This window comes from Maniola jurtina, chromosome Z (genome assembly GCF_905333055.1).
Source record: "Maniola jurtina chromosome Z, ilManJurt1.1, whole genome shotgun sequence".
NCBI lineage: Eukaryota > Metazoa > Arthropoda > Insecta > Lepidoptera > Nymphalidae > Maniola > Maniola jurtina.
Genome location: NC_060058.1, coordinates 16437099 through 16450942, shown reverse-complemented (window position 1 = coordinate 16450942; position 13844 = coordinate 16437099). Strand labels below are relative to the sequence as shown.

Below are 13844 nucleotides of genomic sequence, written 5' to 3'. Positions count from 1 at the left end.
TTCATAAATAAAAAAGTTATGTCAATTTAAAGAATCACGGCGAACATTTTTAACGTACAGAGTACGTACTACACGCCTCGCGCCTGAGCGCCCGTGGCTATATAAAGCGCGCTGATTCCACGCGAACGAAGTCGCGGGCACAGCTAGTATTATATATAAAGTTTATAGGAAGTGATGACTGTAACTACTGAACCGATTTTGAAAATTCGTTCACCAGTAAAAAGCTACATTACTCTACTCTATTACTACTTGCTAAAAAGTAACATAGACTATATTTTATTTTCAAAAAATTAGAGATCCCTGCGAAAATTATAATGAGCTGCCCGTGCATAGCCAGGGCGAGTCGCTAGTCAATCTATAAACTACCTACTAGCTAAACCCACTAGCGGACACACGTAGGGAAGCTGAATTTTCCCCTTCGGCTTCATACGAAACCAGTGGTAGGTACATAATGTTTCCTACAAAGAACATTTTCATATAAGAACGAGAATGTTTAAAGTAAGTAAGTAGATATTTTTAATCTATTTTATATATCGAAATTAATGTCTGCCTGACTGTCTGTCTATTTGTCACCTATTGCATTCACGTATCATGAATTAAGGCGAGGGCCAGACCTTCGTCATTTTATAAAAGCTGAAAGTTTATTTGCGTATTGACCCGAACACGGAAGGATGATCAGATTTCTTCTAAATATATAATATATCAATATCAATTCCAAATCTTATGTTGATGTATTGTTTCAAATTCAAATTCAAAATATTTTTATTCAATTAGACTTTTACAAGTTCTTTTGAATCGTCAAAAGCATCTACCACTGGTTCGGAATGCCTCTCCTACCGAGTTTGTTTGAATGCATATACATATACCGCAGGGCTGCTATCAAAGCTGTGATATTATAATTTCAATAAGTTTCACTAAATTATTATAATATTGTTTCAATTCATTGCCAGTATCACGTTTCGATTTCACACTATGTATATGCCACCAGAGACTAATTTCAGTAACTATGTTACCGTCCAAAACCAAATTATAGGATAAAGTATTAGGTACCTTCTCCCTACATACAAAATGTATGCTGGAATGGAAGTATGCTTATCCAATTTGATATCATTTCATAGCGAGGGGCTAAAAAGTCAAGTTTTTTAAATGGGCTGCGCTAGAAGACTCGCTTCAGGGTCCCTTCATTCAGCTTCCCATGACGTCACGGCTTGACCCGATATTCAGGACCTAAGGTAAGTTTCTGGCTTTACACACCATAGTTATATTACGTGTCAGGGAAGAAGTTAACATAGCGCTGTATCTGTAACGTAATCCCGTACAATTAACGGAACCAGAAATCTTAGTGGGCGTTAACCATTTTGAGTCAACAACCAATCACAAACGAAACTATGTTTTCGAATTGAATTTCGAATGTTCTTTAAAAACATTTTTATGATCAGTTGGTGACTCACAAGTGTAAATTAAAAATTTATAACAAGTGAAGGTTACAGTAGTTAGAAAGAGCTGATAACTTTCAAACGGCTGAACCGATTTTCTTGGATTATAATAATAATAATAAAACGGGTTGATCCCAGTCAGCCTCGCTCACCATCTGAGGCGACTGGGGTTCCGTGGCAGTTCGCTCGCAGCCAGTATGCAAAAAGCGGTCTTGCTAGACTCGGCAAGGATAGTCCGCCGCTTTCTCAGCCTGTCGCCCTGACCCCCGGCCGTTTGGTCTCCCCTGCCGGGGCGTAATCCTCCGCCCGGTACAAATATTTATTTATGTAAATGTGTATGTAGGTTTATTTATTTTTATGTATGTAAGTATATTATATTCTCTTTGGCTTTTATATATATATATATCTATTTTGTAACCGGGCGTGAGAGTAAGTTATATAGAAAATAATAATAAATTTTATTTATTTAATAAAATGTAGGTACATTATTTCAACAAAATGTAGGTACATTTTTTTTTATTTACATTACATTACATTATAGTTAAGAACACTGTAAGATCGAGCCACCTTTCAACCAAAAAAAACTAAATTAAATCGATTCATTAGTTTAGGAGCTACGATGCCACAGACACACACACCTCTTTTTGGGTCGGGGGTTTTAAAAATTGTTAACGCGCATTGAGATTTTTGGCTCCGTCATTTGTGTGGGATTACGTAACAGAGAGCGAGTGCTATGCTAACTTATTTCTCTAACTTTAACGGTTGTCCCATCGTTCGACCTCTGTGATAGATAGCCTAGACAACTTGTAAAGTTGTAAACAATGGATCGATACTGAACAATCACATGTGTGTGTGTGTGTGTGTGTGTGTGTGTGTGTGTGTGTGTGTGTGTGTGTGTGTGTGTGTGTGTGTGTGTGTGTGTGTGTGTGTGTGTGTGTGTGTGTGTGTGTGTGTGTGTGTGTGTGTGTGTGTGTGTGTGTGTGTGTGTGTGTGTGTGTGTGTGTGTGTGTGTGTGTGTGTGTGTGTGTGTGTGTGTGTGTGTGTGTGTGTGTGTGTGTGTGTGTGTGTGTGTGTGTGTGTGTGTGTGTGTGTGTGTGTGTGTTTGTTACTCCTTCACGCAAAAACTACTGGACGGATTGGGCTGAAATTTAGAATGGACATAGATTATACCCTGGATTAGCACATAGGCTACTTTTTATCCCGGAAAATCAAAGAGTTCCCACGGGAATTTTAAAAAACCTACATCCACGCGAACGAAGTCGCGGGTATCAGCTGGTAATTTATACTTTGTTCTTCGTTACCGAGTTTCTAAAAGCAACTAAGTAATTGCAGTCCGTAAATTGATCTCGGAATTCCAAGAGGTGATATAGTGTTTCCTCCTCAGATCCTTCCACTTCTAATTGGTTTCTTAGTCGAGCTATCCATCCGATATTTTATGTAAGGATTTGATTAGATACTATGGCGAAGGATCTGTAAGCCCACCCACTAAATCCCTACCATGGTGTGTCCATCTGTAGTTTTAATTTTTTTTTTTTCAACTTGTTTTGGTATTTTTAGATAGCTTTTTATAGCTAAATACGAGATCGAGAGTGCTCTTTCTTAACTATAATCCAAGAAAATCGATTCAGCCGTTTAAAGTTATCAGCTTTTTTCTAATAGTTACTGTAACCTTCAATAGTTATAAATTTTTAATTTACACTTGTGAGTCACCAACTAATCATAAAAATGTTTTTAATGAACATTCGAATTAAACATATTTTTTTTTATTTAGGTACACTTTTCGATCTTGAAATTCATTTTATCACACGATTTATAAAATGGCGCGAGACACAAATCTATCACAAATGTTTCTTCGAAAATAGAAATATGAATTATCCACATCCAATATTTACCGACAACTAAGTTCGCAAATAAATAAAACTGCAGTCCTAATTGAGTACCAAAATCGAAATAAATTATTTTTATTAAATATGTAAAATTATTGGAGCGGCAGTATGCCACATTCAAACCATTTCCGACACGATAGGTACGATCAATATCCGATATTATAACCCAAAATTTAAAAACCCCAGACACAAAAACCTCTATAAGAAAACTAGGATAGAGCTGATAACTTTCAAACGGCTGAACCGATTTTCTTCGATTATAGCTAAGAACACTCGATCAAGCCACCTTTCAAACAAAAAAAAAACTACAACGTCAAACTTATAACATCCCTCTTTTTGGGTCGGGGGTTAAAAATATATTTACTGACTCTGTTTCAAGCGCTAGAATATATTCTATATTATATTAAAAATTGCCATACAGACCTATCAAAGTTCAAAACCCCCGAGCCTATGACGTAATGTTAAACAACGCCTAGCAATTTCAAATAGACAAATTTATTGCGTATATAATATTTTCTAACAAGCGTCTTGTCGTATTTTGGCTGCAATTCCACATAGACAATTATTGCGTACATAATTTCTAGCAAGCATTTTCTAAATAATTCTCACGTGCAAATTGAAAAATTACTATATTTTGCATTATATATGGTCTGCAATCAAAATCAAATATCTTGAATGTATTGTACCACTATTTTTAGGGTTCCGTACCTCAAAAGGAAAAACGGAGCCCTTATAGGATCACTTTGTTGTCTGTCTGTCCGTCGTGTCTGTCAAGAAACCTATAGGGTACTTCCCGTTGACCTAGAATCATGAAATTTGGTAGGTAGATAGGTCTTATAGCACAAGTACAGGAATAAATCTAAAAACCGCGAATTTGTGGTTACAACATTTTAAAAAAATATTAAAATGTGTTTCAATTTTCAAAATAAGATAACTATACCAAGTGGGGTATCATATGAAAGGGCTTTACCTGTACATCCTAAAACAGATTTTTATTTATTTTTATGTATAATAGTTTTTAATTTATCGTGTAAAATGTTGGAAATAATACCCGAGTACGGAACCCTCAGTGCGCGAGTCTGACTCGCACGTGGCCATTGCAAGGATTTTTTGAAAAGCTACTACTATCCATATAATATGATTTTTCATTTAATTTCATTATGATACTTAACTCTGGCTAAAGTAGTGCCGTAAAAATCACTGTTTCTCGAAAACAGCTGTAATGGCACCACGCCCTAGCACATTAGTTAGATTGATGAACAATTTGAAAATTACCCAAGTGACATTCAAATGGGTAGGTAATAGGTTCAATCAAAGTGTATTCATGTTACACTATGCATGGTCAAAATTGTTGTGTTTTGTTTGAAGTAATAGTTGAAAATAGTAAACATTGACTCCAAATTATCATGGTATGAGGTTAGGAAATACCTACCACAATTTTTTTCTGAGGAATAAAGTTTGTTTCCTTCTAATTGAAATTGTATGGCTAACCGCACATTGGATGCGTTTTTTTCGAATTTGACTCGTGGGAAAACAAGCACAAACACGCAAGAACAATCCCGATCTTCTAAGTACTATCATTAAGTAACTACCTAAGTTCATAGTAAATTCGTACAAAAACGGATCCAGAGTGCGGTTAGCCTAAGGATATGGTTGGACCTCCCTGGGGCAGTGATGGGCACTGTGGTCTTATTTATCAGTGTGTGTATCTCGGATTCGATTCCCGGCAGAGAAAATTTTTCATCTGGTTTGGTCTGGTGGGAGGCTTTGGTAGCGTACCCTACCGGTAAAGCCATGCGACGCGCGTACGTCACTGCCGCGCGGCGCGGCTGGAGAGAATATCGTGCGGGGCGCTGACGCGACGCGCAGTTCCGCTGCAGTGCAGTTGTAGTGCGTGGGCACCTTTAGCGTTCTGATATAATGCCGTGTAGAAATCAAAGGGGTAGGTATGGGTTTAATAAAAACCGCTTCTAGGTTAGCCCGCTTCCATCTTAGACTGAATCATCATTTACCATCAGGTGAGATTGCAGTCAAAAGCTAACTTGTACCCGTTTTTTTTAAATAGGTCAAGTGCGAGTCGGACTCGCACACGAAGGGCTCCGTACCATCGTACAATAAATAACATTAATTGATTTTTTTTCCCTAACGGGTATTTTGAAATTTTTATTATTTGTTGCCATAGTCATAGTGGCAAAAGAAATACACATTCTGAAAAAAATTCAACTCCCTATTACAGTTCACAAGATACCGGCGAAGAATTACCATCGGCTACGATAATTCGTACACCATTAGTACAAGAGGCGAAGCAGTTCGGAGCGTAAGGTGCAGAAGCTGGGATCTCAGCTGTGACGTCCAACCCCCAAAGAGGGAAGAGTGAACACAAGAGACAAGGAGGAGAGATAAAATAAATAAATCCCTGAAAGGCCGGTACTGCGATGTATCTCTGGTGCTGCAAATGTTAATGGGCGGCGGTAATCACTTAACATCAGGTGAGGTGACCCACCTGCTCGTATGCTCGCTATTTTTTATTTAAAAAAAATGTAGAGAGTCAAGATGCCGAACGGCGCCCTCCCATGATTCGATTATAATATATAATTGAGAGATTGGTTAGGTAGGCCATGGGAGGTGGAGGGTTGTCCCAGGTTCACAAGATACAGACGGACGGACAGTAGAGGCTTAGTAGTACGGTCCCATTGGCACCCTTTACGGGACTCTAAAAAATGATTGGTTCACTCACTAGGCGTTATCTTCTCAGGTTCCAGAAAGCTCTCGGACTCGGGCTCGGTCATGGCTCCACTGAGGTACCGCTGCTCCACCTCGATGAAGTGGCCCATCGTCACTATGGTCACGGAGAAGTATGCCTGCAACAGAAGATCCCCCGTTTAGAATTATAGAACTCAAAATCAAACTATAGTTTTAAACTAAAAATTACAATTAAACATAAAGCTAAATAATAAAGCTTATTAGTGTACAAATCATGCCCGCGCGGAATGATGCCAAGAATACTGGCTGCATTTCCGCGCTGGACAGCCAGGTTGATCATTTGCGCAAAAAATGAGCCAGCCTTTCTATCACTAGATGAGGATAACCGCGGTGAATTTTTTTAGCACTTAAGGCGCCCCCGAAGCTACAATGCCGCGCGGAGGCCGCGCGGCTGCAATGCTGCGCCCGCGCTGCTTTCTAAACCCATATAAATAAAAACGCACGCCTGCAACGCCGCAACCGCGCTGCGGCCGCGCGTCTGTTCATCTATCGAAATTATGTATATGAACTCCGTGCGGCACTTTGCATCAAAGTATTGTGAAAGGCCAGCCATGTATATTAGACACATACCTACATAGAGCAAATAATATAAGTTATTTTTCAAAAAAAGACTTTCTTAAGTTTGTTGAACATGGAAATGTGAGTCAATTGCAATATCTCGTCAGCGGGTAGGATAAAAGTAGGTAGGTTTAAATAAATATTTATTATTTAGTACAGTTTTATTTTAAGTATAGTTAGAGGTGTATGGATAGAATTAACGAAATATAGAAGTAAGGTATATATAGAAAATATAGTAGTATATGTATGTATATAAACACCAGTTTGGCGAGCTAGAAATGTAAGACTATTAAAAAAAAAAAAAATCTTTGGAGTACTTTAGACATAGCTGTCTTCGGCTCAAAACAGTTAAGCCGTTGTAGATATGAAATGGATTTTAAATAGATTGCCTATTTTCCCCGTATCCTGAGCTAATGTTATTGGGGCGGATCGTGATTGCAATCTAGTTGCCCGAGATATAAAATGATATAAAATTGAAATCGAAGTCATCTAGCTGCCTGCATTTTCGAGACATTATTAGTTTGATACAATTGAACCCTGTTACTTACTCTCACATAAAATATGGCGCTTCAACTTGGTTGGTTCCAGAAGACACAAAAGTATCCACAGTTAATTTGCCTAAGAGCATGTATAAAGTAATTAAACTGCTTTGTATGGGACGAAAAAACGCGAATTGCTCGCTTTTAGACCGGTCGTGGGGCCTGTATACAAACTAGTACAATATACAGTGTTGAAGATAATTTAAGTAACGTAGTCCGCATAAGCGACCAAAGCTCTTTAAATAAAGATTTAAAAAAAAATGTATTCCAAGGCACTGAACCCTCTGTGCGCGAGTCCTACTCTCACTTGGCCGGTTTTTTATCTTTGTTTTATAAATCTGTGCTCCGGGTGTATAAATCATAAAACTTTAAGGACTCAGAGCTGAATATTTTAAGTTTTATAGTTTTTGCTGCAATAAATTTCATGTAGGAGAGATTTATAAGTTATCGCAGTGGATTGTCTGATGAAAATTTGTTTTTAAAACCTAGCAAAATGCTAATAGGGCTTGAGAGTATAACATGCGACAATAATTTTATATGAAAATTTTTGGAGAATAAATTACCTATTATTCTACTTTTTATATAATATTGTATAAAAAGAATTGAATTGAATTGAAGTGGTAGTGGTATTCATTCCGCCTTCCTTTGAAACAATCAAAACAAAGTCTTGAGTTACATTGTTTGTAGTAAAAAGTAGACAAAAGATTTAATTATAAATTTTAATAACATTTTAAACGGAATTTCACTTGTTAATTTATAACATAGCAAATATTATCCTTTGTGAAATCGGACAGTGAAGTCTTATTGAAGTATCATAAAGTAGGTTTTATTATGCTACTTCAATTTAATTAGTTCATTTCAGAATAAAATGTTTACTTAATTTAAATAAACAATTTCGAAAGTTACGATTTACAATAATAATTATCACTCAAAATGTAGATTAATCATAAATGAAAACAAAAGAACAATAGGTACTATACAGCAGAAGAACGATGGTTGCAACAGTTAGTTGCAAGAGTTAGTTAGGTTAGAATGATGGTTAGAGCCTCGACAGCTCAACGGTTGACGAGCGGACTGAATTCTGAAAGGTCGGCGGTTGAAACCCCACCCGTTGCGCTATTGTCGTACCCACTCCTGGCACAAGCTTTACGCTTAATTGGAGGGGAAAGGGGAGTCATGGTTAGCATGGCTAATATTCTTTAAAAAAAATCTAGTATCATGATCAACTCATCCTAGCCCACTACTGAGCACGGGTCTTCTCTCAGAATAAGAAGGGTTAAGACAATAGTCCGCCACGCTGGCCAAGTACAGATAGGTAAACATCACACCATTGAAAACATCATGGAGAACTCTCAGGCATGCAAGTTTCTTCATGATGTTTCCCTTCACAGTAAAAGCAAGTGATATTTAATTGCTAAAAACGCACAAAAATTCGAAGTTAGAGGTGCATGCCCGAGATCGAACCGCCAACCTCCCGAGTAGGAGGCGGACATCTTACATGCTGGGGATCGAATCCAAGGTACTCACACTGATAATAAGACCACGGTGATCACCACTGCACCAGAGAGGTCATCTTTATTTAATTACTAGATGATGCCCGCATTATTAATTTACTGCCGGGAATCGAAGCCGGGACTTATAAGACCAAACAATACTCCGCCAAGGAGAGCGTCAAAATGTCTTTAATACCTACTGAAAACAATTTGGAGATGGATATAATCAGGCTAAAGGGAAAATGTAATGTTCCGTCGGCCCGCCCAGACTCGTATTGATGGATGATCACAAAAGAAAAATAAGAAAACCCTAATAGCCTTCCGACAGATTGGGCCCATCTCCGTACTGAGTTTGTTCGACATTCATGTTACTTAGGTCTGGAACTTAGGGTCAGAACACACCACCGCGACGCGTCGCTTGCGTACTATTGTGTGCCGGTTGTTATAATAAAAACATTAAAAAAAACCGGCAAAGTGCGAGTCAAACTCGCGCACCGAGGATTTCGTACTCGATAAAATTTCCGACATTTTGCACGATAAATCAAAAAATATTATGAATGAAAATAAATCAAAATCTGTTTTAGAATATACAGGTCAAGCCCTTTCATATGATACCCTGTTTGGTATACTTATCTTACTTTGAAAATTTAAACATTTTAATTTTTTTTTTTAATGATGTAACCACAAATTCACGGTTTTCGGATTTGTTCCTTTACTTGTGCTGTGAGACCTACCTACCTACCAAATTTCATGATTCTAGCTCAACAGGAAGTACCCTTTAATTTTTCTTGACAGACACGACGGACGGACAGACAGAAAGAAATACAACAAAGTGGTCTTATTAGTTTCTAGAATATGTCTGCAAAATTTCATGGACTTTGGTTGCTTAATATTCAAATGAAATTGGAACTACGATTGTATGAAACGAGTGACGGAGAGAGCCCCGTTAAAAGGGTTCCGTTTATTCCTTTTAAGGAATAAACACTAATACTTTATAGCTAAGAACACTCTCGATCAAGCCACCTTTCAAACAAAAAAAAACTAAATTAAAATCGGTTCATTAGTTTAGGAGCTACGATGCCACAGACATACACAGATACACACGTCAAACTTATATCGCCCCTCTTTTTGGGTCGGGGGTTGAAAAAACAGTCCTCTATAATGAAATCCTTTCTTTTGTAAAGTAGCAGTTTACGAACAAGTGGAGGTAAAGTTTATTTAAATATTTGTAAGGTTGATGTTATTCATCTCAAAAGATTCCACATAATCGATATTATAAATGCGAAAATGCGTGTTGTTTTATTGGTTTTGCATGACTACAGTTAAAGACCTGGAGCGTGACATAGGCTACTAATTTTCATCCCGAAAAATTATAGAGTTCCCAGGATTTAAAAATCCCTATCCACGCGACGAAGTTGCGAGCATCAGCTAGTATGTGGGTATTACTTAAAATTAAAATTAAAAGTGACTGACTGACTAACTGATCTATCAACGCATAGGTCAAACATGGATCGGGCATATAAGAGGTTACAAGTGTAAATTAAAAATTTATAACACCCCCGACAAGTGAAGGTTACAGTAACTAGAAAAGAGCTGATAACTTTCACACGCCTGAACCGATTTTCTTGGACTATTCCGCGCCTATGATCCAAAGTATCTGAGTTTTCCAAAACATCATTTCAAATAAATTATTTATGTATCTTGGCAACGTCCTTCTTGACAGCTTGACATTTGTCAATTGACATAATATTATGAACCTAACAGATATCTAACCTTCTTTTCTACAAGAAAACTAGAAAAGAGCTGATAACTCTTAAATGGCTGAACCAATTTTTTTGGATTATAGCTAAGAACACTCTCGATCAAGCCACCTTTCAAACAAAAAAAAGACAATTAAAATCGGTTCATTCGTTTAGGCGCTACGATGCCACAGACAGATACACAGATACACAGATACACAGACACACAGATACACACGTCAAACTTATAACACCCCTCTTTTTGGGTCGGGGGTTAAAAATAGGAGCACATATAACTGGGTTAGAAGTACAGAACAATGCACACAATATAATATTGATACAGGTGACAGGTTTACGCTGAAAGCTTTTATGCAGTGCCACGCTTTGAAAGCAGTTTTGTTTTAACTCAGAAGTAGGTAGGTAAGTACAAGTGAGAGTGAAGGCATGTACTTGTCGTCTATGCTTGGTAAATCACACTAATATTATAAAGGCGAAAGTTTGTATGTGTATGTGTGTGTATGTGTGTGTGTGTGTGTGTGTGTGTATGTTTGTTACTCCTTCACGCAAAAACTACTGGACGGATTGGGCTGAAATTTAGAATGGAGATAGATTATACTCTGGATTAGCACATAGGCTACTTTTTATCCCGGAAAATTAAAGAGTTCCCACGGGATTTTTAAAAAACTACATCCACGCGAACGAAGTCGCGGGCATCAGCTAGTAAAATAATATTTCACTATCTGCAGTTCCTGAATCACTGTTCAGGAGTGCTGTACCCTGCATCGTCAGGGTTGAGCAGTTAGGACTTGAAGTCTAAGCATGAACTCGTTGCTTGGTAGGTACAATATTAATTCACTATGAACACTTCCTGAATTTTGATAACTTAGCTAGGCAGTAACCCTGCAGCATCAGGATTAAGGAGTTGGATCCAGAATTTTTTATGTGGCCTCCACTGAAACTTCGACTGTTAATTTTTTTTTTAATTTGCAAGTCGGTCCTGAAACCTCGAAGAAATCGATGTAGGTACCTACCTACCTACATACATTTTAAATAAAAGATTCCGACGAATTGAGAACATTCTTTTTTTGAAGTCCGATAACAAATGTAAATTAAAAATTTATAACACCCCTGACAAGTGAAGGTTACAGTAACTAGAAAAGAGCTGATAACTTTCAAACGGCTGAACCGATTTTCTTGGATTACCTATAGCTAAGAACACTCTCGATCAAGCCACCTTTCAAACAAAAAAAAACTACCTAAATCAAAATCGGTTCCTTAGTTTATGCCACAGACAGATACACACGTTAAACTTATAACACCCCTCTTTTTGGGTCGGGGGTTTTTTTAACCCCCGTCCTTCTTGGAAGTCGGTTATAAATGGTACGGACTAATAATGATAATAATAGGTTAATAATAATGTATTAATTAATTAATGTATTAATTAGTAATGTATTAATTAATTAATGTATTAATTAATAATGAATGTTGAATGTGGCTTGAAACAAAAACAATTATTGGAACAACTAATTATGTAGGTACCTGCCTACCTACCTACAATCAGTAAAATAAATGATTTAATTTGATTTTATCTCATAATAATAATCATAAAAACCGAGCATACTTGATTCGAGTAGGTTATAGTACGCGAAGTCACCCCGATTGCCATCTCGATCTGTCGTGTACTACTTATATATAAGTAGGTATATATGTATGTCGGCGTCAATCCCAGAATATTATTGAAATACATAGCTCTTGACAAACATTAACTCAAGTCACAATGATAATTATTTACACTCTAGCCTTAAAAATCACAAAAATTAAGTATTCAGAAACATGTCTAGTCTTCCACTCTTCTTCCAAAAGTTAGCTTTTCCCGCCGAGACACGCCCTCTGGCGTGGCCAACGTGATTCGTCAAAATGGAGTCAATTAACATTTTCTATATTTCTTAATTAAATAATTATCAAGTTAAATAACATAATAAATATCTTAATAATAATAAGATATTTAATTAATATCAAAACAAACAACAGAAGGTCATATTTATCAACTTATAAATTCTATTAGGACAATTAGTTCTAGTATTGGCGCCAATTCAGTTTGAAAAAGAGATTTTCAGGAAATTCACACTAGGCGGCGCGGGGCTATGATCGTGGAGGTTTTTAAACAAGAAGGTTCTGTCTATACTAATAAATAAAATTGGAGTGTCTGTCTGTAATTTCGAAATAACTACCGCATATTAAGGTCATATGGTTATTTGAACGATACTATAACTGAATCACCCGTTTTTAAAATTTTTGTCTGTCTGTCTGTCTGTTTGAAAAGGCTAATCTTGGGAACGGCTGAACCGATTTTGACGGGATTTTCACAGACAAGTAGAGAATTGACCAGGGAGTAACATAGGCTACTTTTTTAACCGACTTTCAAAAAGGGAGTTGTGTTTTTCTACCTACGTACACCGAAATCTCCGAGATTTCTGAACCGATTTGCGTCATTTCTTATTTAATCGATAGAGGAACTTTGCGACATTGTTTCATAAAAAATTTGGAGTCCAACTCCTCAATCATGACGCTGCAGGGGATCTGACCAATCCACGCGGGCGAAGCTGCGGGCATCAGCTAGTATTAAATATTATTGAATCTTAGACCGAAAGAGGTTATTAATAAAGAAGATTCTATATAATAATTTTATAAAGCAAACACGCCCACATATACTTACTCAAAAATCAAGTAGTACCCAAGGTAGTACCTAGCTGTACCTAGTTTGAGAATATAAAGTACAGGCATGCTTGGTACAAAAGTAGATGGTCTAATTTCCCTACTATAAATAATAATAATTAAGTCAATGGGTAAAAGGCAGCATGGTCCAAGCGCAAGTCTGAACATGTTTAGACTTGTTTGCAAGGTAGTGTTGATTTCATCAGTTATTATAATCGGTAGGTAGGTACAGAAGAGCATGCTAGTGTTTGTTTAAATGAATAAAAAAATTTAAAAAGAAAAAAATTCACAATCTTAAGTAGCCCCACTATACTAAATATGGCTATGCCTAGTTAAAAACCTACTGTTTACTTAGCCCATTACACTGATCGCGAGCAATTTACGATCCATTGAGGAGTTCTGTTCTCCAACTCCGAAGATATTCATCAGATCTTCACCAAATTTCTATGAGAAATTAAAACCTTTCAAACAAAAAAATTATTTCCAAATCGGTCCAGGCGTCTTTGAGTAATCGGGTAAACATATTATTCCGACGAATTGAGAACCTCCTTTTTTGAAGTCGGTTAATGAGCTTGACGTCGTCGTTATATGGACAGAGCTGGAAATCTACATAGGTATTTAGCATATTGTTGCTTCCCTTATGGACAAACATAGAAGGCTGGGAATCAAAGCAAATCATTTATTTGATGATTGTAGGTAAAGCTACATAAATTAG

The 13844-nt window shown here is 37.0% G+C and overlaps 1 protein-coding gene across 1 annotated transcript in view; it reads right to left on the bottom strand.

The window, feature by feature from the left end:
• LOC123880220 overlaps nucleotides 1–13844 on the bottom strand; it is a 108720-nt gene that overhangs the window by 55432 nt on the left and 39444 nt on the right. The window contains exon 3 of the mRNA XM_045928215.1: nucleotides 6060–6183. Coding sequence (XP_045784171.1) covers nucleotides 6060–6183 — 124 coding nt within the window. The remainder of the gene's footprint in view (nucleotides 1–6059; nucleotides 6184–13844) is intronic.